The sequence below is a fragment of the Salvelinus sp. IW2-2015 genome, linkage group LG30, assembly GCF_002910315.2.
Source record: "Salvelinus sp. IW2-2015 linkage group LG30, ASM291031v2, whole genome shotgun sequence".
In the NCBI taxonomy this organism is placed as follows: Eukaryota; Metazoa; Chordata; class Actinopteri; order Salmoniformes; family Salmonidae; genus Salvelinus; species Salvelinus sp. IW2-2015.
In genome coordinates this window covers 25,829,639-25,854,490 of record NC_036869.1, presented here as the reverse complement: position 1 = coordinate 25,854,490, position 24,852 = coordinate 25,829,639, and the positions used below count along the sequence as shown (strand labels likewise).

At 42.5% G+C, this 24,852-nt stretch overlaps 1 protein-coding gene across 1 annotated transcript in view; it reads left to right on the top strand.

The window, feature by feature from the left end:
* Positions 1 to 24,723, top strand: part of LOC111955007 (histone-lysine N-methyltransferase 2B) — a 55,628-nt gene extending 30,905 nt beyond the window's left edge. The window contains exons 18-32 of the mRNA XM_070436150.1: positions 350 to 484; positions 845 to 1,003; positions 1,146 to 1,263; positions 4,813 to 4,891; positions 5,148 to 5,305; positions 5,531 to 5,689; positions 5,942 to 8,381; positions 8,521 to 8,628; positions 16,773 to 16,927; positions 17,097 to 17,228; positions 20,844 to 21,096; positions 21,335 to 21,448; positions 21,557 to 21,640; positions 21,770 to 21,899; positions 22,274 to 24,723. Coding sequence (XP_070292251.1) covers positions 350 to 484; positions 845 to 1,003; positions 1,146 to 1,263; positions 4,813 to 4,891; positions 5,148 to 5,305; positions 5,531 to 5,689; positions 5,942 to 8,381; positions 8,521 to 8,628; positions 16,773 to 16,927; positions 17,097 to 17,228; positions 20,844 to 21,096; positions 21,335 to 21,448; positions 21,557 to 21,640; positions 21,770 to 21,899; positions 22,274 to 22,549 — 4,500 coding nt within the window. The 3' untranslated portion in view covers positions 22,550 to 24,723. The remainder of the gene's footprint in view (positions 1 to 349; positions 485 to 844; positions 1,004 to 1,145; positions 1,264 to 4,812; positions 4,892 to 5,147; positions 5,306 to 5,530; positions 5,690 to 5,941; positions 8,382 to 8,520; positions 8,629 to 16,772; positions 16,928 to 17,096; positions 17,229 to 20,843; positions 21,097 to 21,334; positions 21,449 to 21,556; positions 21,641 to 21,769; positions 21,900 to 22,273) is intronic.
* The last annotated feature ends 129 nt before the right edge of the window (positions 24,724 to 24,852 follow it).

Sequence of the window (24,852 nt, the reverse complement as noted above, 5' to 3'; positions counted from 1 at the left end):
CATTGGCCTTGTCGGGCATGATTGTAGATCCTTCAACCGAAGTCGTGAGTGTGCGACTCCTCCATAGTGTGTTGTACCGACGATGACTGACTGAAAGAGAACWCATTTTTGTTGTGGCCATACACCCAATTCAATTAGTGAACTAATCAACARGCACATGACTAGTTGAGTTTGTTCTTCTATGCGGCTAAAACAAAAATGTATTCTGTTTGGGGTACTCAAGGATCGGAGTTGTGAAACACTTCTGTAAAACATTATACCCACAGTAATGGTATTAGCAGCTATTCAGACATCCCAGAAAGTTGTCTCAGGTCCACTCTAAATCTGAATTTCCTCGKTTTTATTGAAGGACGCAGGCAGGATGCTGTTCCTGGGGCAGAACGAGTGGGCCCACGTCAACTGCTGCCTGTGGTCCGCTGAGGTGTACGAAGACAACGGAGCTCTACTCCAAGTACACAGTGCTGTCTCCAGGGGGCGCCACATGGTAAGAATGCATTGAACATCACCATAGATGCGCCTCAAATGGCACCCTGTTTCCTATAAAGTGCACTACTTTTGACCAGGGCCCATAGTGGACTAGGACTATGTAGGGAATAGGGTGGTATTTGGGACACTTCCCACATATCAAAGCTGGAGTACATCCTTTCCCAATAGACTTTGTATTCAGGCATAGGTGTGCAGTTTCCTGTTTTTAACATTGCCGTAAAATAATAGCAGCTTTATTGTTCCAAAGATAGAATTGTTTTGTCAAGTCTGCTATGCCCATTTAGTTCAGTGAGTTTTCTGCTAGTCGTTCTCATTCTGTTTTCTTTTCTCTTACTCATTGTACATATCTTCCCTACAGCGCTGTGAGCGTTGTGGCCAGGCGGGGGCGACGGTTGGCTGCTGTCTCTCGTCCTGTCAGAGTAACTACCATTTCATGTGCGCCCGCGCCCGCAACTGTGTCTTCCAGGAGGACAGGAAGGTCTTCTGCTCCAGGCACCGCGACCTCGTCAGTGAGAAGGTGAACTTTTAGAAATGGGCTGAGGCGCACACAAACAGAAACGGTCATCTATCCAACAGTGCGCACCACCACTTTCACTGTGACTTGTCAGCGGCATCCAAACTTATGTCTCGGGATTTGCACTCCCGTTTCCCCTCTCCAGATGGTGTCTGGGAATGGGTTTGAAGTTCTCCGGCGGGTCTACGTGGACTTCGAAGGGATCAGCCTCCGTAGGAAGTTTCTGACTGGCCTGGAGCCAGAGTCTATAAATATGACCATTGGTGAGTATGTGTACATCCCCAATGGCACCCTATTCCCTATGTAGTGCACTGCTTTTAACCCTTTACACTCGTGGGAATGAGCCTATATGGATAGGGCTAAATTGAAATGTTTTTTACAGAAGAAATGTGGAAATGCATACCCATGGTAGCAATTAAAAGGGAACAGTTAGGAGATTGYGGGAAAATGATGAGGACACARCAGTTCACCTGACACAAGACTGAGTCTAAACATTACACAGATTTTATGTACAGTTTACATTTACTGTACMTTCCAATGCATTTGTTGAAATGAAATCTGAAAATACTCTGGATACATTCAGTAACAATATTATCGGAAAATTTGGKGTAGGTGCATCATAAAWAAAAAAATGCCGAAGGTTTGAGAGGTCAAACTGGTGTATCCAAGTGGCCACACAGCTCTCCAAMGTATGCACAGTAAGTAAATTCAATGCACTTTTATGACTCAAAGAAGAGTCTCCAACTGTAAGGTGCTTTTTTGAGCTCTCCTAGCTGTGCCGTTRATGAACTCGAGCAAGCACACTTATAGTTGTTTTGTTTGGAACACAGCCCTGCAACTCAATATTAGGTAAATGTTCTTCATGTTTTGTACACTCAGTGCATGTCACTCTACTATCCAAAATAGTAGGAAACTTAACATATTGTATTGAGCAACTTGTCGACAAAGAAATAGCTTATTCCAAGCAAACTCTGGGACAGTCGTGGGACGATAGATCCCACATTGATTTGATTTTAAATTCATTCAACCAGTAGGCTTAGGTTACATAAAAAATAAATATTCAAAAGCAAGGAGTTTGATGCAACAGATCAGAAAGTTTAGCTTAAGATGTTGATCAACTATTTCAAATCAAATTCTATGTCACATGTGCCCTGAATACAACAGGTGTAGTAGACCTTAGAGAAATGCTTACTTACAATCCCTCAACCAACAATGCTTTAAGAAGTTAAATAAATAAATGTGTTAAATAGAAAATGTAAAGTTTAATAATTAAACAGCAGCAGTAAAATAAGAAGAGAAGCTATATGCAGGGGGTACCGGTACAGAATCAATGTGCAGGGGGCACCGGTTAGTCGAGGTTATTGAGGTAATATGTACATGTATGTAGAGTTAAAGTGACTATGCATAGATTATAAACAGAGTTGCAGCAGCGTAAAAGAGCCCTTTGATTAGCTGTTCAGGAGTCCTATGGCTTGGGGGTAGAAGCTGTTAAGAAACTTTTTGGACCTAGACTTGGCGTTCCRCTACCACTTGCCGTGCGGTAGAAGATTGTTGAAACATCATAAAATACCTGATTACTTCTTATCCCTTGCACAAATAGCCTACAGCTGTCTCTGTACTAGCTGTGTCTGTCGACCAATTATGATTTTTCAACACCGATACCAATTACAAAACGTTTATTCTTTCAGTAAAATACGGAACGGTTCCGTATTTTATCTAACAGGTGGCATCACTAAGTCTGAATATTGCTGTTACATTGCACAACCTTCAATGTTATGTCATAATTATGTAAAATTCTGCCAAATTAATTACGGTCTTTGTTAGGAAGAAATGGTCTTCACACAGTTCACAACAAGCCAGACGGCCCAAACTGCTGCATATACCGTGACTCTGCTTGCACAGAACGCAAGAGAAGTGACACAATTTCCCTAGTTAATATAGCCTGCTAGTATAAATGTATTTTAACTAAATTTAGGTTTAAARATATATAGTTGTGTATTGATTTTAAGAAAGGCATTGATGTTTATGGTTACGTACACATTGGTGCAACGACAGTGCTTTTTTTGCGCATGTTAAATCATCACCCATTTGGAAAAGTAGGTTGTGATTCGATGATAAATTAACAGGCACCGCATTGATTATATAACACGCAGGACAAGCTAGTAATATCATCAACCATGTGTAGTTAACTAGTGATTATGTTAAGAATGATTGTGTTTTTATAAGTTAAGTTTAATGCTAGCTAGCAACTTACCTTGGCTCCTTGCTGCACTCGCGTAACAGGTGGTCAGCCTGTCACGCWGTCTCCTCGTTGAGTGCAATGTAATCGGCCATAATCGGCGTCCAAAAATGCCGATTACCGATTTGTTATGAAAATTTGAAATTGGCCCTAATTAATCGGCCATGCCGATTAATCGGTCGACCTCTAGTCTGTACTCAACTCACTGACACTGGAAACTCTAGGGCCCAGAATATTTTTTACGATGTTGCAAGTTTGCTAGCGCGAGCTTCGGCAGGACAAAATTGATAGTTGATACAATGTTTCAAGTTCTTTGGCTAGGCATGTCCTGTCTGCAATGTGGTTTATACGATATTTTCTACCTGCAGGCTGCAATGTTTTTATTTGTTGGCTTTATGTAGGCTATTTTTACATGGTTAGCAATAGAAGTTACTTTTTAGATTTGCATCATCTTCATTTAGATTTAGAACCACATGACAATGATGATTTTGAGATACAAAGACTATTATAAATTAAATGAAACTGTTCCACGAAAATGTGCATATGAAAATCATAACTGGCACTCAGATTGTTAGAAATGGTAAGATAAATTGCCACTCGAAATGAAAAAGGTTGCCTACCCTTGGTGTAGCCTATTACCGGCAACTTCAAGAACGAAATGGCAGAATCTGCGAAGGCCAGCAGCGGGAGGCGGAAGATCAAAGTTTTTYCCCCCTTCTGATTAGGTTATCTTGATCTCTGGCTCCCTTGAGTAATTTTTGTGTCTTAATTATTTAATAAAACAGTGTTTTTTAAAGTATCAGACAAGCTCAGTACATATTGATTTTATTAAAACACATAGGTGTCTATATATAAAAAAAATACACATTTTTAAAACTTCTACCAATCGATTGGTCGACTACTTTTGGTCGACCAATATTTAAAAAAAATGTTGGACAGCCCTAATATGTTTTCAGAATGCGTACTGCCTCCAGCTCATTGCAAATGAGTGGCAGGTAGCCTAGTGGTTACAGCGTTGGGCCAGTAACCTAAAGGTTGCTAGATCGAATCCCCAAGCTGACAAGGTAAAAATCTGTCGTTCTGCCCCTGAACAAAGCAGTTTAACCCACTGTTCCTAGGCTGTCATTGTAAATAAGAATTTGTTCTTAACTGACTTGCCTAGTTAAATAAAGGTAAGTAAATAACATCGAGCCCTCTTAATTTACAGCATTTCCCTCACTCAACCAACCAAAACAAATACAGAGCTGTRAAGCGGAGACCCTGAGCTCTCATGTAGCATGTTACTGTACAGTCACTGCATTCCAAATTAGGCACTTATCAGTGTCCAAATCTGCAATTTTCAACCCATATACGGGTACAAGTTTAAATGCTTAACAAAAACCCCAGGCACTGGTCAAATAGTGCATTACACAGGCTTTGTCCCAAATGGCACCCTATTCCCTGTGTCGAGGGCCTTTTGATTTGGAAGGTGTGACTAAAAGTTTGGCCAGTAAGGGATTTACAGTATTTTAACACCATCAATCATTCCCCTTTTTACTTGTGAAACCATCCATCTGTTTCCTTCTATATCCAGGTTCACTTCAGATCAACAGGCTGGGTGTGCTGACTGAACAATCAGCAAATGGTGCAAGGTTGTATCCTGTGGGCTACCAGTAAGTGACCAATAATCCTCTTGTGACCCAGACATCGACAGTATCCATTTAGATTCTTCTTGTTTTGATTATTCGATTTGTGAATAATGTGGTCAGGGTTGTCATTGTATTGTTATTATAAGATTGGCAGTGTAAAACTGCAGTTATTTTGTAGGAGAACTTCCCTGGAGTTCGTTTTGAAATTATATTGGGTTGTGTATCTTTTACTTTACTCACCTTTTGTCATTCTCCTCCCTCCCTGTTTTCCTCCGTCCAGGTGCTCTCGGCTGTACTGGAGCACAGTGGACCCTCGGCGGCGCTGTAAGTACACCTGTAATGTGACGGAGGTGTACTCTCCACTCCCGGAGAAGCCAGGGGAACCACATTGGTGGGAGCAGGAGGAGAACCGAACCATAGCYCACAGCTTCTACAAAGGTCAGCAAACCCACCTAACCTGCCCCTATCTGGTAGTAGGGTGGGCACTTCAATGGATAACCTTGATGYCCCATATGTTATATTTGTTTCTTCTTTTCAATTGAAATAATTAAGAGGGATAAGTATAACAACATAATTAACTACATTGGAATTGTACAATTTACTAGAATCTACTAATTCTGAGTCTTCAAAGTAAATAATGTTCCTTTCTTATTCCTTGACCAGAMATGGAAATTCCAGAGGCTGGGATGAGTCCTCTGCCCATTCAGGTATCTCCCAGCACCACTTCATCCCCSCTGAAACAGGAGCCTGGGGCCAAAACCCCTAGTTACTCACAAACCAGGAGACCAGCAGGAGGAACATCTCGACCTCTTCCCTCTCCAGGTAACATTGACATTGAGTTAGATATCGATACCAGTTTAATATCTAGTGTCAGTTAACAGTGAGATATCTCTGCTTATTTGAGTAACGTTTTTACTTACATTGAGTGATATGTTGTCTTACCTAGTTCCCTTAAATTTAAAGCACTGACTGTAAGTCGCTTAGGATAAGAGCGTCTGCTAAACGACATCAACGTAAAATGTTAATATCACTCTGTTCCGTCATGACACTATCTGGTGATCCTTTAATCTCTAGGGAGTGCCATGACCAAATCCCACCACATCCTGACTCTCAGGGATCTGGGCGATGCCTGCCAGCCGCGTCGCCTGTCTCGGGGCCGCCACTCCGGGGACTCCTCTTCCCCCACCGATAGCCCCGCGGGACCAATGATGCTCCGTTCAGGGGGCACCCTCCACCCCAGGTTCCTACCCTTCAGCTCCCCTCCCAGAACCAGCGAAAACCTCCTGAATTCCCCTCAGAGAGTACAACCTCGCGCTGGCTCCTCCAGCTGGCGCTCCCCTCTCTTGTCCCCCTCCAGTGTTACCTCCCCTCTATCTCTGCGGCCTGGCGCCATCGGCAGCCCACCCTCCAACCTCCCTCTGGCCCTCCGCCACTCCTCCAGGATCAGGCACTCATTCAAAATCACAACTCCAGTGTCCACTGAGGTGCCACAAGACTTCTTAGCGTCATCCGAGCCAGAGGTGGCAGTGGTGGTGCCCTCAAACGGGATCACATTGACAGCAAATAATATGGAGGAAGACACAGACGTCGGCCCCCTGACGTCGGATCAGGACTTGCCCTTCGCGCCCTTCGACGTGGCGTACGCAGACGTGGCGGTGGCCTCTGTGCTAAACGCCAAGCTGGAGTTTGACGAGGCCTTGCTGAATGAGACTGTGGCGCTTCACTGTGGAGGTTCCCAGACAGGTGGAGGCGATATGGAGGAGGTGGAGGAGGCATTAGAGGAGGAGACCCAGAGCCAGACTCGGGGTGGGGACAACATGGATGCCAACATGGCTCCAGTATTCACCAAAGTAATGGCCACTAAAGAGGTCCTGGAGAACAGTTCCTCAGAYGAAGACATGGATCACTACTTGAAGTTATCTCGTACGTTGCTGGTGTGCAAAGTCTCAAAGGACTCAGGGCAGGCAAGTCTCCCTCTCCCCCCACCAGCTCCTACGTCTCAGTCCATCTCCCAGCTTGACGGAGCGGATAACGGCTCTGAGAGTGACTCAAGTGATTCTACCTGCGATGAGGAAGAAACTCAGGAAGAGGGGAAGAATGGGGAAGATCAGGGGGCTGACAGTCAACCCGTGTTTGAAACCTGTGACCCAAATAATGACATGTCTATTGAAGAGGAGGTTCTGATGGAGTCTGAGCAAATGGARTCCCAGAAAGAGGTTCTTCTGGACCCCAGCAGTGGCCATTTTGCTTCGGATGACGACAGCATCAGAGAGTACCTGGCTAAAAAAGTAGTGCTTGATGATAGCGACAGCTCTGGCTCCTCTACAGATTCTCTCATTGGAGTGGACGACGAGATGGGAGACCCAGACTTTGAGCCGGAACCCAAACCCAACCCCAAATCAATTCCCGTGAAAACCATCATGGAACGCCCTCGTCCTGTGAACATGAAAACTATTCCACGTAAACCCACACCAACGCAGAGAAAAATCATCAGGGTGTCCCTACCCTCTGGACCTGCTCTGCCTCTGAATGTAGCCTTCTCTTCGCCACCCATCGCTGTTCGAACCATTCCAAGGACAGTCACCTCCACCGCCTCCCCGACCCCATTTGTAATGAATKGCATGAACTCTATAGCCTTACAGACAGGGGCCACTACGGGGAGAGCTATCGCTATCCGCCTTGCCACACCAAGACAAGCAGCTCAGCAGCAGCTGAMTGCCACTATTCAGTCTGCCTCCAACTCACCCATGTCTCCACAGGTTCTGCTAGTCAACCGTCAAGGTCAGATTCTGATGAAAGATCCAAAGACTAACACCTTCCAGACTGTCAGCACCAGCTCCCCTTCCTACAGCCGCATCAGCCAGATAGCCAAGATTATCCACAACAGTGGTGCACTGCCCCGCGCGATTCCCCAGATGGTGGTCGTACCCGCTACATCTACACCCTCGCCACGGACAGCCATCTTCCATAGTTCAAATCTCATCACCAGTAACAGAAACACCACCACACCAACTACCATCTCTAACAGAAACAACACCACACCAGCAACCACCACCAATCTCCTGATCAGGACCCCACAGAGTTTGCATGATGGGCGAGTGCTGGTCCGAGCCATGCCCATGACGCATGGAGCGAAACAAGTGAGGGTCAAGTGCGTCTCTGTGCCCAGCTCTCCAGTGATGACAGGCAACCATGCCCAAGCTATCTTAGACAGAGCCATGGCTACTCATCGCGAGCCCTCTCGGATACGGCCTAATATCCTCAGGGTGAGCGCGTCCCAGCTGAGCCCATCCCACATCCAGGTCCACCCGTTCCTCAACAAGCTTCAGTCCCCTCTAGACATTTCAGACACACCTGGTCAGATGCTCCGCCACGAGCCGGCCACCGTACCCGAGTCTCAGGTCCGTGTCAAAAGAGTGTCCTTTGTCGCAGAGCGTCCCGGCAAGAAGAAATGTAAAACTGATTTCCTCCCGCAGTCACCCTCTRGTGACCTTGATGACCTAGATGGCAGCAGGTAAGGCAGAGTACAATATGAGATGATGGAATTATTACATTTTTTTATTTTACTTTTAATGTTGTAACTTTGACTGCACTACACATTTTGGGATAATAAAGATTGATTTTAAAGACTGTCACACTTTTTCCTCATATAGAAATTGTGGCGTTAGAACTAAAGCCCCAACAATGAAAGATGTGCTGGATCTGGACCAGGAGAAAGTTGAGCCCAAGGTCATCCTACCAACAGAACCTGAGAAGATCAGGTTAGTTTCTTCTCAAACACGACCATAGCAAGATGGATGCCAGAAATACGAACTGCAAGGTACATTTTTGAATGCATAAGTACGGAGCCCCTTAGGGGTCATGGTGAAGAAATTTTTTAACAGAAAGGCTAATCCATTCCCTTTTTTATTTTTTTATTTTTTACATTCCCTCAAATATAAAAAGTAATTCCCTCATATAAAACATTGTTCCCTGAATAGAAAAAGTAGTTCCCTCAATTGTATTAGTTCCCTCGGATCTCTAGGCTTACAAGAATGGCATTCCTAATGTAGGCCTACCCGGTCCCATTCCCACTTGGCCGATAACATATTGCAGCCTTATTGTAAGTATTTAGTTAATTACATGCTTCAAATGGTGATGATCACTGACCATTCAATAGCTTAGTTTCAGTGTTTTCATATGCCTATAAGGGCAAATAATAGCGTTTAAAACCCCTTTAATTGGGCTAAGTAAGTTCAATAGCCTGAAAAGCCAGAAGCCTCGCAAGCAGTCATAATTGAATGATGCATGTTTATAATGCAAACTCCTATTCATACACTTGGACAACATGAACAGTTGTCCGTTTTGAGCGCCTCTCATCCCTGCGACCCTGTTTTTTACCCGGCTTCCTGCATATAGTTTGGGCTATACATCCACTATAACATGGCACCAGCCAAGTTCCTGGATGTGTTTTTGACTTAACATGTGACTCATCGGAGGCAGCTCCATGATCTTAGCTGTTCTATAGCCTGTCTATACTCCAGGGGAGTTCGTTAGCTACCTATCCTAGCCTGGTAATTAGCTAATATCCAGGTGAACGTAGTGTCATCGCAACAAAGCGAATAGCGGTCAGTTTTTTTGTTATGAACATAGAGCCAGAGCCTCTTTAAACCATCATGGTTGGCTAAGTCGCACACGCAGCAGCATGCTTCTGAAATTCTGGGAAATGGTTGCAGAGAGACAGAATGACGATTCTGAGGACTATTAGTTTTATTTTATTTTACCTTTATTTAACTAGGCAAGTCAGTTAGGAACAAAATCTYATTTTCAATGACGGCCTAGGAAACAGTGCCTTGTTCAGGGGCAGAACGACATATGTACCTTGTCAGCTCGGTGATTCGATCTTGCAACCTTTCAGTTACTAGTCCAACGCTCTAAAAACTAGGCTACGCTGCCGCCCCAACATGATTGAGGGAACAAATTGAAGCAGTGGATTAATACAATTGAGTGATCTACTTTTTATATTGAGGGAACTAATGAAAAAACTGAAGGAACTGATTAGCCTGGCTKTTTTTYYCYCTCTCCACCATAACCCATAAGGGGCTCTGTACATACAGTGCATTCCGGCAAGTATTCAGACCCCTTTTTYCCACATTTTGTTACGTTACAGCCTTATTCTAAAATGTATTAAATAAAAATGTTTCATCAATCTACACACACTACCCCATAATGACAAAGCGAAAACAGTTTTTTTGTTTTAACAAATGTATTAAAAATAAAGAACTGATACCTTATTTACATAAGTATTCAGACACTTTGCTATGACATTGGAAATTGAGCTCAGGTGCATCCTGTTTCCATTGATCATCCTTAACTTCTACAGGATCGGTGGGTCCCCCGCAAGATGGTTGAGCTAACGTAGGCTAATGTGATTAGAATGAGGTTGTAAGTAAAAATAACATTTCCCAGGACATACACATATCTGATATTGTCAGAAAGCTTAAATTCTTGTTCATCTAACTGCACTGTCCAATTGCAGTAGCTATTACAGTGAAATAATGCCATGCTATTGTTTTAGAGTGCACAGTTATGAACTTAAATGTATTAATAAACCAATTAGGCACATTTGGGCAGTCTTAATACAAAATTTGGAAATAAATGTAATGGTTCATTGGCGYAGTCTAAAACTTTGCACATACACCGCTGCCATCTAGTTGCCAAAATCTAAATTGTGCCTGGGCTGGAATAATACATTATGGCCTTTCTCTTGCATTTCAAAGATGATGGTACAAAAAATATATACAAAAAACGCATGTATTTTCTTTGTATTATCTTTTACCAGATCTAAGGTGTTATTCTCCTACATTAATTTAACATTTCCACAAATGTCAAAGTGTTTCCTTTCAAATGGTRTCAAGAATATGCATATCCTTGCTTCAGGTCCTGAGCTACAGGCAGTTAGATTTGGGTATGTCATTTTAGGCAAAAATCCTTAACTTCTCTAAATCCTCAACAGCCTGTGACACTGCAGGGCGCCAAATTCAAAACAACAGAAATCCCATAATTTATATTCCTCAAACATACAAGTATTTTACACCATTTTAAAGATACACTTTTTGTAAATCCAGCCACAGTGTCCGATTTCAAAAAGGTTTTAYGATGAAAGCACACCAAACGATTATGTTAGGTCAGAGCCAAATCACAGAAAAAGACAGCCATTTTTCCAGCCAAAGAGAAGAGTAACAAAAAGCAGAAATAGAGTTAAAATTAATCACTAACCTTTGATGATCTTCATCAGATGACACTCATAGGACTTCATGTTACACAATACATGTATGTTTTGTTCGGTAAAGTTCATATTTATATCCAAAAATCTGAGTTTAGGCGGGACGCTACTGTCTCACTTGGCCAAAAGCCAGAGAAAATGCAGCGCGCCAAATTCAAATAAATTACTCAAAATCTAACTTTCATTAAATCACACATGAAAGATACCAAATTTAAAGCTACACTGGATGTGAATCCAGCCAACATGTAAAAATTCACATAGGCTTTTCGGTGAAAGCAAATGATGCTATTATCTGAGAATAGCACCATAGTAAACAAAGAGAGAAGCATATTTCAACCCTGCAGGCGCGACACAAAACGCAGAAACAAAAATATAATTCATGCTTTACCTTTGACGAGCCTCTGTTGTTGGCACTCCAATATGTCCCATAAACATCACAAATGGTCCTTTTGTTCGATTAATTCCGTCGATATATATCCAAAATGTCAATTTATTTGGCGCGTTTGATCCAGAAAAACACCGGTTCCAACTTGCTCAACGTGGCTACAAGATATCTCAAAGGTTACCTGTAAACTTTACCAAAACATTTCAAACTACTTTTGTAATACAACTTTAGGTATTTTTTTTCGTAAATAATCGATAAAATTGAAGACGGGATGATCTGTGTTCAATACAGGATTAAAACAAACTGTAGCTAGCTTTCTGGTCACGCGCCTCTAACTAACAGGACACTTCAAGTGACCCTCGTTCAAGATGGCCGTACTTCTTCATTACACAAAGGGTAAAACCTCAACCAATTTCTAAAGACTGTTGACATCCAGTGGAATAGGTAAGAACTGCAAGAAGGTCCCTTAGAAAATCTAGATTCCATATGAAAACCCATTGAAAAGAGTGACAACAACAACAAAAAATCTGAATGGTTTGTCCTCGGGGTTTCGCCTGCTAAATAAGTTCTGTTATACTCACAGACATGATTCAAACAGTTTTAGAAACTTCAGAGTGTTTTCTATCCAAAGCTACATATCTTATCTTCTGGGGATGAGTAGCTGGCAGTTTAATTTGGGCATGCTTTTCATCCAAAATTCCGAATGCTGCCCCCTACCTTAGAGAAGTTAAGAGGTTTTTACGATGTTTCTACAACTTGATTGGAGTCTACCTGTGTTAAATTCTATTGATTTGACATGATTTGGAAAGGCATACACCTGTCTATAAGGTCCCACAGTTGACAGTGCATGTCAGAACAGAAACAAAGCCATAAGGTTGAAGGAATTGTCCGTTAGAGCCCCGAGACAGGATCGTGTCAAAGCACAGTTCTGGGGAAGGGTACCAAAACATCTCTGCAGCATTGAAGGTCCCCAAGAACACAGTGGCCTCCATTCTTAAATGGAAGAAGTTTGGAGCCACCAAGACTCTTCCTAGAGCTGGCCAAACTGAGCAATCGGGAGAGAAAGGCCTTGGTCAGGAAGGTGACCAAGAACCCGATGGTCACTCTGACAGAGCTCCAAAGTCTGTGGAGATGGGAGAACCTTCCAGAAGGACAACTAACTCTGCARCACTCCACCAATAAGGCCTTTTATAGTAGAGTGGCCAGACATAAGCCAATAAAAGGCACATGGTAGCCTGCTTGGAGTTTTCCAAAAGGCACCTAAAGACTCTCAGACCATGAGAAACAAGATTCTCTGGTCTGGTGAAACCAAGACGTTTAGCCTGAATGCCAAGCATCATGTCTGGAGGAAGCCTGGCATGGTGGAGGCAGCATAATGCTGTGGGGATGTTTTTCTGTAGCAGGGACTGGGAGACTAGTCAGGATTTAGGGGAGGAAAAAAACGGAGCAAAGTACAGAGATCCTTGATGGAAACCTGCTCCAGAGCACTCAGGACCTCAGACCTGGCGCGAAGGTTCACCTTCCAACAGGACAACGACCCTAAGCACACAGCCAAGACAACGCAGGAGTGGCTTCGGGACAAGTCTCAATGTACTTGTGGACAAGCCAGAGCCCGGACTTGAACCCGATCGAACATCTCTGGAGAGACCTGAAAATATCTGTGCAGCGACGCTCCCCCATCCAAACTGACAGCTTGAAAGGATCTGCAGAGAAGAATGGGAGAGACTCCCCAAATAGCTTGTAGCTTCCTACCCAAGAAGACTCAAGGTTGTAATCGCTGCCAAAGGTGCTTCAACAAAGTACTAAGTAAAGGGTCTGAATACTTATGTAAATGTGATATTTATTTGTAAGAAATTTGCGAAAATATCTGTCTGTTTTTGCTTTGTCGTTAGGGGGTATTGTGTGTAGATTGCTGAGATTTTTATTTATTTAATCCATTTTAGAATAAAGCTGTAAAGTAACAAAATGTGTAAAGTCAAGGGGTCTGAATACTGTGGGGTTTTTATTTTTTTATAAACGAATGCCTTTCGACCTCAGTCAGTCCTCCTTCACATTTTCTTTTTTGGAATGACAACCCAGATGAACACCCCTTTCCTACATAAGGAAAAGGGGTGTGTGGCAGCTTCCTTTTGATTGATGAGGATTTTCATAGGGAAAATGGACAGTCCCTTAATGCACATTTTGTGGGACTAAAGGTCARAAATGATAATAGTGTAAGGAAAAATACAACCAGACACATTTATCTATCATAGTTTATCATACAACATCCATTTCATGATGCTAAAACGTGTTTAAATTATTTTTTAAATGTAGTTATAGATCCAGTTGAGGCGTGTTAAGGCGGGTATCGGAGCTCTACGTGATTTCTGTGACTTTCTGTACTCACACACACAGCCAAGATGGAGTGGCACAGTGTGGCGCTTAGACACACAGAGCCTGCAATAGTTACTGGCGTTAGAACCTCAGAATCGTCAGACCTAAAGCTCTTCAACTTTATAAACCTGTTCTAGAGCTTAAGTCGGTAGTGCACGGTGAGTTGTGGCTCTAGAAGGTTCTCAGGCCGAGAAACAGCCTTGTCCATTTGCAATATCTTCAATTAATTTAACGTTGCGAAAATGACAACATTTCAAGTCCCAGAATCACAAGATTAGGTGCATCAAAACCGCCTCGGCCCATAGACGGACACTACAGGTTTCTGTCCGATAGCTCTTTCAGGAACTCCGTAGCAACGGCAGAAAAAATTGCATTTTCAGCACTAATTAAGGTCGCTGTTCGGGCTCCTAATGACCCGCAGCTAGAACGTAACTACGTGTTTTACGTTTTTTTTATGGTTTTAACAGAAGGCGCTGTGAATTTTGGGCCGGATCTGAAATATGCGATAGTTGGCTTCTAAACGAGTTGGACAAAGTGKGTTTGGTGTCAAGTATGTATCATTTTGGTGTCAGTATGATATCTTATTGACTGATGGATGGCTGACTTTTGTCCATTTCCAATAAGTTTAAACCGTTATGAACCATCACCAAATGGACAGGCTGAAATCAACACTGAAAGTGTTGGTAAATGGCATCACCGTAGTCTCTAGGCCGTGCCGAGTTCAACGAGGTGCCCCACTTGTGACCGTAGCTCGCTCGGCCTGACCGCAGCGACCGTGCAAATAGTAGGCCCGAAATGAAGCCTGACCAGTAGTTATTTAGACATGCTTTTGACATTACGGCCTCTGGATCACACACACGCTGTTTTTGACTGGGGTCATCGGGTGGGTTGTTGGGGTGGATAAGCCACAGAGTTGTTCTAGCTGCGCTCGCCGGTTCATGTAGTTTGACACATCCAAGTTTCTCCCTAAGGATAACATGGGTTTACAGGTTATTCTCTAACTTTACTTCTGTGCAGGCAATTTTCTAAATTTCTTTGCCACATGTGCAGGGTCACCTGTACCTCTACAGATATCAACATGAAAATATTGAATAAAARGGGAAGTATTCATTTTACCATCAAATAGGGCTGAAATCAACAAATGGGCAGGCTGAAATCATCACAGAAAGGGAAACATATGGCATCACCATAGTCTCTAGGCCGTGCCGAGTTCAACGAGGTGCTCCACTTGACCGTAGCTCACTCGGTCTGACCTCCGTGGCCGTGCAAAAAARAAGTAGGCCCAAAATGAAGCCTAACCTAAATTTGAGGTGCTTTTGGGTTACAGTGGCAGAACCTTTGAGACTGGAAATACAATTCAACCACAGGAATGTTCCTAAGGTCCTCCCAATCTGTGCAAGCCTAACCTTGACCATGTGGAATTAACCCTTAACAGTGAAAACAGGGGGTATTTCAGTTGACCTTGATATCTCTCCCCATAGCAATACATTGCCTGCTGCCCTAACTTCAACCTGATGCCCATGTGGATTATGGTTGCCATATCAAACTGTCTTCAATGACAACCCATCAGGCCACTCTAAGGATTACCTGTGTTGATTTTGATTTCACTCCCTGCAGTTAGTGAAAAACACTGCATTCAACCCTCTGTAAATCAGTCAGTTCTTAATGTAAAGACTTGACACTCAGGATTCTGTATAAGGGTGTCCCAATGAGCAATTACTCTCAGCTTCCTGTGACAACCGGAAGTGCCTTACATTTGGGTCATAGGGGCAGTGTCTATTTCCAATAAGTTTAAACAGTGATTTACCATCACCAAATGGACAGGCTGAAAACAACACCAACGAGCGATGGAGAGCAACCACTATCACTGCTCGGCCATCCCGAGTTCAGCGAACCAGACAATTGGGCATTTCAGCAATATATTAGAGCATGTTCAATTCATGATGGTCAATGCCCATTGTAATGTATTGCTAATGGACAGTATCCAGTGCACTTAGTACATTGCCAATCTTAACATGTTATACTGCAGTTGGACAGTGTCCATTGCCAATATATTGCTATTGGATAGTGTCCATTACACATGCTATATTGTCAGTGTGAACATGCTCTTCTGCAAGTTGACAGTGTCCGTTGTCAATGTATATCCATTTGGATGTTGAATCAACACCAACGAGAAATTCTGACTTCCTTTAATCAAACATGACAAATATACCTTCTAGGTTGATTCAAGGCTTAACATAGTGATATATCATTTGGTCAGTATATAGGCCATCTCGACATTATATATGCCATTTGTACATGGTTCACTGACTTTTGGGTTCAGAAGCCGACTTCCCATGATCATATATGGCAAATGGACATAACATMCAGATTTAGTACTTTCAATACCTATATATGCCATTTGGATATGGTTCTGTGACTTTTGGGTTCAGAACACAACTTCCTATGATCGGATTTGGCAAATGGACAAAACATAGGCCTTATGACAACTCACATAAAATAAGACAAATCTATGTCCATATGGTTCCTATATATGTATAAATGACAAAAATCTAAACACTTTTTTTACAAGGTTTTAATATTTTGTAAAAWTTTTAAGATTTCACCCTTGAGACCTGACTTTCAGGTGGCGCTAAACCACCTTTTGGATTTTTGGTTTATAACACCCGGCATTTGATATGTTCCACTTGCAATATATTTTTGGCCAACAGCCACCCAATTGAGTGGTATTTACGATTGTGTGTATGGTTGGCCCAATGCCAATAAGATCCCATTCATTTTTGTCCTTTTCATGGGGGTCTTCCCTTAGAAGCCTTCAGTGGAATAGGGATATCTAAATTCTTAATTAATATAACACCATGTCTGTGTGTCCGGTCTTATAGACCACCTCCCATACCTCAGATGSCACGTCAGCCCAACCGCACTCTACGTCCACCCAGCAGCAGCACCACTCAGAGTAGCAGTAACATCCATGGGAAAACCCACGTCTGGGTCAGTGCCCGCCATGGAGATCTCTCTGACTGGGGCCCCTACTCAGGTGGGCAACATTGTATACATTCAGCATTGARCGGTTTTACTCTTAAAACAAACAAAAACATACCAAACCAATATCTGAAATTTTATTCTGAATGTTAATAAATATTTCTCATTTATGATTTAAAAAAAAATATTAACCTTCCTATCTTAACACACTTCGAACCTCTCAGGTTTCAGCTCTGACGAGGACACGTTGCCACCTAAACAGGACAAGACCAGGTTTGCCCACAGGAACCAGCCCCACCTGCGCTTTGAGATCACCAGCGACGACGGCTTCCATGTACAGGCAGACAACATAGAGGGTAAGAATCTCAGCCTAACTACAGAAAAGCTATACAGTGCCTTGCAAAAGTATTAATCCCCCTTTGCGGTTTTCCTATTTTGTTTGCATTACAACCTGTAATTTAAATCGATTTTTATTTGGATTTCATGTAATGGACATACACAAAATAGTCCAAATTGGTGAAGTGAAATGAAAATAATTACTTCTTTCAAAACATTCATATAAAATTAACTTCTTATGGCTACAATCCCGTTAACGGGATGATATGACAACAGCCAGTGAAAGTGCACKGCGCCAAATTCAAACAACAGAAATCTCATAATTAAAATTCCTCAAACACACATGTGTCTTATACCATTTTAAAKGTAATCTTGTTGTTAATCCCACAAGTGTCCGATTTMAAATRGGCTTTTCAGCGAAAGCACCACAAATGATTATGGTAGGTCACCACCAACCACCAGCCATTTTTCCAGCCAAAGAGAGGAGTCACAAAAAGCACAAATAGAGATAAAATKAATCACTAACCTTTGATGATCATCAGATGACACTCATAGGACTTCATGTTACACAATACATATATGTCTTGTTCGATTAAGTTCATATTTATATCCAAAAWSCTCAGTTTACATTAGCCCCATGTTCAGAAATGCCTCCAAAATATCCGGAGAAATTGCAGAGAGCCACGTCAAATAACTGAAATACTCATCATTAAAGCTTTTGAAAGATACATGTTTTACATAGAATTAAAGATACACTTGTTCTTAAGGCAACCGCTGTGTCAGATTTCAAAAGCTTTACGGCAAACACAATATTCAATAATCTGAAAACAGCGTTCAGCCCACAAAAGGAAGCTATACAGTTACCCGCCAAATTGTGCAGTCAACAAAACTCATAAAAAGCATTATAAATCTTCACTTACCTTTGCTGAGCTTTGTCGGAATGCACTCCCAGGACTCACAGGACCAAATAGCTATTTTCGTTAGCCTGTTTGGTGTACAAATCCAACGTCAGGAAGCGCGTTCACTAAAAGCTGACGAAATGTCCAAAAGTTCCGTAACAGTCCGTAGAAACATGTCAAACCATGTTTGAATCAATCTTTAGAATGTTTTTAACATAAATCTTGAATAACGAACCAACCGGAGAATTACATTGACTTCAGATGAGCGATGGAACAGAGCTCCCTCTCATGTGAACGTGCATGGTCAGGTCATGGCTGTGACTCATTCGGCCCCCCTTCACAGTAGAGGCATCAGACAAGGTTCTACAGACTGTTGACTTCTAGTGGAAGCCGTAGGAAGTGCAAACTCATCCATATCTCGCTGTGATTTCAATAGGATCTTGGTAGAAAATCGACCAGCCTCAGAATTCCCACTTCCCGTTTGGATTTTTTCTCAGGTTTTTGCCTGCCATATGAGTTCTGTTATACTCACAGACATAATTCAAACAGTTTTAGAAACTTCAGAGTGTTTTCTWTCCAATACTAATAATACTATGCATATATTAGCAACTATGWCTGAGGAGCAGGCCGTTTACTCTGGGCACCTCTGTGCACCTTTCATCTAAGCTACTCAATACTGCCCCTGCAGCCATAAGAAGTTAACGGAAAAGTGGTGCGTGCATATGTATTCACCCCTTTGCTATTAAGCCCTTAAATAAGATCTGGTGCAACCAATTACTTTCAGAAGTCACCAATTAGTTAGATTGCACACAGGTGTACTTTAAGTGTCACATGATCTCAGTGTATATATACACCTGTTCTGAAAGGCCCCAGAGTCTGCAACACCACCAAGCAGGCGGCACCATGAAGACCAAGGAGCTCTCCAAACAGGTCAGGGACAGAGTTGTGGAGAAGTACAGACCAGGGTTGGGTTATAAAAAAAAATATCCAAAACTTWGAACATCCCACGGAGCACCATTRAATCCATTATTAAAAAATGGAAAGAATATGGCACCACAACACACCTGCCAAGAGAAGGCCGCGCACCAAAACTCACRGACCAGGCAAGGAGGGCATTAATCAGAGAGGCAACAAAGASACCAAAGATAACCCTGAAGGAGCTGCAAAGCTCCACAGCGGAGATTGGAGTATCTGTCCATAGGACCACTTTAAGCCGTACACTCCACAGAGCTGGGCTTTACNCAGGGTTGGGTTATAAAAAAAAATATCCAAAACTTAGAACATCCCACGGAGCACCATTGAATCCATTATTAAAAAATGGAAAGAATATGGCACCACAACACACCTGCCAAGAGAAGGCCGCGCACCAAAACTCACAGACCAGGCAAGGAGGGCATTAATCAGAGAGGCAACAAAGAGACCAAAGATAACCCTGAAGGAGCTGCAAAGCTCCACAGCGGAGATTGGAGTATCTGTCCATAGGACCACTTTAAGCCGTACACTCCACAGAGCTGGGCTTTACCGAAGTGTCCAGAAAAAAAACATTGCTTAAAGAAAAAAATAAGCAAACTCCAAAAGGCATGTGGAAGACTCCCCAAACCTATGGAAGAAGGTTCTCTGGCCAGTTGAGACTAAATTTGAGATTTTTGGCCATCAAGGAAAACGCTATATCTGGTGCAAACCCAACACCTCATCACCCCGAGAACACCATCCCCACAGTGAAGCATGGTGGTGGCAGCATCATGCTGTGGGGATGGTTTATCGGCAGGGACTGGGAAACTGGTCAGAATTGAAGGATGGCACTAAATACAAGGAAATTCTTGAGGGAAACCTGTTTGTCTTCCAGAGATTTGAGACTGGCACGGAGGTTCACCTTCCAGCAGGACAATGACCCTAAGCATACTGCTAAAGCAACACTTGAATGGTTTAAAGGGAAACATTTAAATGTCTTGTAATGTCCTAGTCAAAGCACAGACCTAAGGGGCGGCAGGGTAGCCTAGTGGTCAGAGCGTTTGACTAGTAACCGAAAGGTTGCAAGTTCAAATCCCCGAGCTGASAAGGTACAAATCTGTCGGAACAGGCAGTGTTCCTAGGACGTCATTGAAAATACGAATTTGTTCTTAACTGACTTGCCTAGTTAAATAAAGGTAAAATAAAAATCCACTTGAGAATCTGTGGTATGACTTAAAGATTGCTGTACACCAGCGGAACCCATCCAACTTRAAAGAGCTGGAGCAGTTTTGCCTTGAAGAATGGGCAAAAATGCCMGTGGCTAGATGTGCCAAGCTTATAGAGACATATACCCCAAAAGACTTGCAGCTGTAATTGCTGCAAAAGGTGGCTCTACAAAATATTGGGGGGGTGAATAGTTATGGACACTCAAATTCTGTTTTTTGTCTTATTTCTTGTTTGTTTCACCCCCCCAAAAAWKKKKSMWYYTYMAARKKGKWRGSMWKKTKKKKWAAWYMAAWKRWWMMAMCCCCCCCAAAAAAATACATTTTAATTCCAGGTTGTAAGGCAACAAAATAGGAAAAATTCCAAGGGGGGTAAATACATTCGCAAGCCACTGTAGCTGTTCCTATTTGAATGTAAAAGCATTTTCTATGCAGAATCTGTTGAACTGGCTTTTAAGTCCAGGACTAGGCTTAATGTGTGTCCAGTAAACCGACCCGATGTAGTATAGCATTTTATTTTGYTATTCATATCCTCCTTTTTTCTCTCCTCTCGCTCCCTCAGTGGCGTGGCGAGCGGTGATCGACGGCGTCCTGGAGGCCCGAGCAGGGTTCCATCTGAAGGCGTTGCCCCTGGGCGGGGTGATCGGGGCACGGGTTCTGGGCCTGCTCCACGACGCTGTCATCTTCCTACTGGAGCAGTTGCAGGGTGCCGCCAGCTGTAAACAACACCGCTTCCGCTTCCACCGCTCCGACACCCCTGACGACGAGCTGCCCATCAACCCCAGCGGTTGCGCCCGCGCTGAGGTCTACTCGCGGTAAGAACCAAGCACTGATGTCTGTGGTTAAAATAGGCATGTTGATGTCTGAGCCATCTTGCTATAAGATCTCCATAACTTTATCTCTTATTGGAATGTAGAGGTGATTTTCATTTTTAAGCTTATGTAATTGAATCTGAATTTCTATTTTGTAACCTGAATTCTACATCCCCTACATTTAGAACATTAAATTACTGTAGCTATGACTAACTCCCTCTCTGCCTCTGTCCCCTCACAGGAAGTCAACCTTCGACATGTTCAACTTCTTGGCGTCTCAACACAGACAGCTGCCTGACATCATGTCGACGCCATGTGACGAGGAGGACGATGACGTCCTACTGAAATCCACCAGGTTAGACGACTCCACAATTACCATTGAGCTAATGCTGTAATTTAATTGTATTTTTTCTGGGAGAAATAAGTTCTAACCTACAGTATTCTCCATGTTCCCATCTCATAGACGAGCCACCAGCACAGAGCTTCCCATGGCCATGCGCTTCAGGCACCTGGAGAAGACCTCAAAGGAAGCAGTGGGGGTTTACAGGTCACTAAGAAACCATTTTTAAATGTTCTAATATTATTATGATTACTTTGTTTTGTTGGGGGRAAAATACTTCATACTTACTATTTTTCTCTTTCACTGTTTAAAWAWAWWWTWTTTTCCTTATCCTAGGTCTGAAATTCACGGACGTGGTCTGTTCTGCAAGAGGAACATTGAGGCAGGGGAGATGGTGATCGAGTACGCAGGCAATGTCATCCGTGCGGTTCTCACAGACAAGAGGGAGAAATACTATGACAGCAAGGTTGGTCAACAAAATCACCGGAGTGAATACTGTCTTATAAGCAGTTTACAGAAACTGGTTGTGCTGTTTAGGTTGAATACAAAGGAAAATACAGCAATGCATCTCATTTTAGAAAATACAGCAATGCATTTCATTTCAGAAAATACAGCTATGCATCTCATTTCACTCAATAACTAAATATATTTTGACATTTGCGATGATACATTTGAATCTGAGCACTTAGATTTTGAACATGCATTCATGTGTGGATTTTAGTGTCTCGTTGGTTGTGTATTTATTGTTTTTTATAGCTAGCACAAAAAAAGTCCCCTTTGGCGGATTAATAAAGTACTATCTCATCTTTGTCTTCTAAAACCCTTTCATCTCCTTGTCAGGGCATCGGCTGTTACATGTTCCGCATTGATGACTTTGATGTAGTTGACGCCACCATGCACGGCAATGCCGCCCGTTTCATCAACCACTCATGCGAGCCCAACTGCTACTCGCGCGTCATCCTCGTCGACAGCCACAAGCACATCGTCATCTTYGCCMTGCGTAAGATCTACCGCGGCGAGGAGCTCACCTACGACTACAAGTTCCCCATCGAGGACGACAGCAGCAAGCTGCGTTGCAACTGTGCCACCAGGCGCTGCCGCCGCTTCCTCAACTAGAAGACCAACCTAAACAGACACCACGTTGGAGTACTTGAATTCTTAGAGGGAGACTGGGAGATGCAATGATGTGGTCATAAGGGTGGCGTTACCGATAAGTACTGATAAATTGGACACTCCTCCGTAGATAGTTTAATTTAAAGACGGACTGATATGACGCTTTTTAATTTAAAGACAGACTGATGGACATTTTGTGGATATCCCAGAGCAGGTTTTCCTAAACTCGATGTCTACCGCTACAGGCATCTATTCTAGGCCTTCAAAGAAACCCAGTTGGTTCAGGCCTCAGTACTTTAGGCCACTGGTGACATTACACCATCTCATGGGCCACTCGCTTGGTTTGTCTACGTTCTTGAATCAGTTGCCAATGGCCTCTGCTGAAAATRAAGGTAAATATTCCACAGTTGTGGTGCTTATCACTTAGACCAGAGATGGGGTTGATTATGTACTTAATTTCAGTTTGTCATCATTCAGATTACTCTGTTTTTAAGAGGAATTCCATGTTATTGTRCTGTAGCTATGACAATACAAGGCTACACTCTAGTCAAACTATTTTAGCACCTTATTTTCAATGGCCATAAGTGTGAGAGTTGCTGTATATAAAATAAAAAAAGCCTGTTGTRTTTTTTTATTTTTTTTCGTTGACCCTAGCCACCTCCAGTATACATTTTAGAGCAGCTATATTTTAATTGCCCATGTCGATATTATGGAGACCGTTATAACAGAATGTGTCCCAAATGACACCCTGTTCCATACATAGTGCACTACTTTAGAACAGGGCCAATAGGGAATGGGGTGACATTTTGGACATGGCCAGAGACTCTTATGAGCAGGTTCAGGTTGTTGTTCCTTTTGTTGTACTTMTATGAAGGTGCTGTTCAACTAAAAGATACTTTCACTTATGGTTTTAATAAAGGTAAACTCAGCGAAGTGCCGTTGCTACGATCACCACCGCAGATATTGAGATGAGCGAGATGCAGGACTTCGATTTCACACAGTCACACACCGTATGTGCGTAACGGGTTAGATTCACGCTGTTACAGCGTGGTAGCCAGGGCACGAAAACAGCGGAGACGTTGAGCCTCGCGCTTCAACGCTCTTAGTTGGAAATTGACCCACTATGCTGTTTACTTTCTGCAACTCCGTCATATCGCTGAGTCTACCTTTTAAACTGGTTCTCCACTAATTTCTCCCCTGTACTTGAAATTAGAATTTAATTACTGTGAAAACATCTTGTTGCACCCTTCTAGAAAGAAATAATGAAAGATGTTTTTAGTCTGCCAGGGATACTTTTTTTCACTATTGTTTTTGTGCCGTTTTGTTCTTGATTATCCAGACTTTAATACTGATACTGATAAAAACTGCTTTGATAAGTCAACTCCCTCCCTAACATTTTACAACCCAATTTGTATATGTATTCATGTATATTGGTATACATRTATAATCAAAATGCTAATGAAAAAAAAAAGTGATGTTGTCAAATATTAACCTGGTTTATATTTGGTACTGAACACCCACTAATTTTAAACGGGCATAAAGATTACAGTTAAATACCTGGTCGTAGCCTATACTCAAATTGTCGTCCTTTATCTTTATCTGTGTGGCCCTCTTCTACTTACCTAACAGTGACCAATCCTCTCCCCTGTCTCTCACAGGTGTATTACCTCAGTGGCTCACCATGACATAAACAAGAGAAGATAATGTTTGGGCTCTGTTACAATAACTAGTTCAGCCAGTGCTTGAGGTATTGGAACTCTTTTTTTCCTGTTCTGGCCCAAGTCAAGCACTGACTGTAGTAAACCACGTAGAATGCATGGCCAATAGATTGTTTCATTCTAAGTGGTATGCTCGTATGGATATTGTAACTTGCTCTTGGTTTCCAACTCATGCTGTGCAACCCCATTTTAGGGCACTGAGCCGGCAGTGCATGCAGCAAAGGACACAATCTACATGTTTCGGGTTTGGAGGGGTCTCTGCCCCAGAGTACTGAATAAATGCAGTGTGTTGCCGTAGGACTGTTTATTTCACTGCGTGTTGAATGAACATTGTTCTGTAAAGCGAACTTTGTCTGTACATAGTTGTATAAAAAAATTCTAAACCTGTATTTTTTTCTAAGCACTTTTTTTATTTATGATATACTTGGCTTAATAAAGATGTTGAAATGTTTGAAGAAATGTTGGTGAGGGATTTGTTTTTGATTCGATTAAATATCTATTATATATATACATATGTGCGTGTATATGTATGTATATACAGTGGGGCAAAAAAGTATTTAGTCGGCCACCAATTGTGCATGTTCTCCC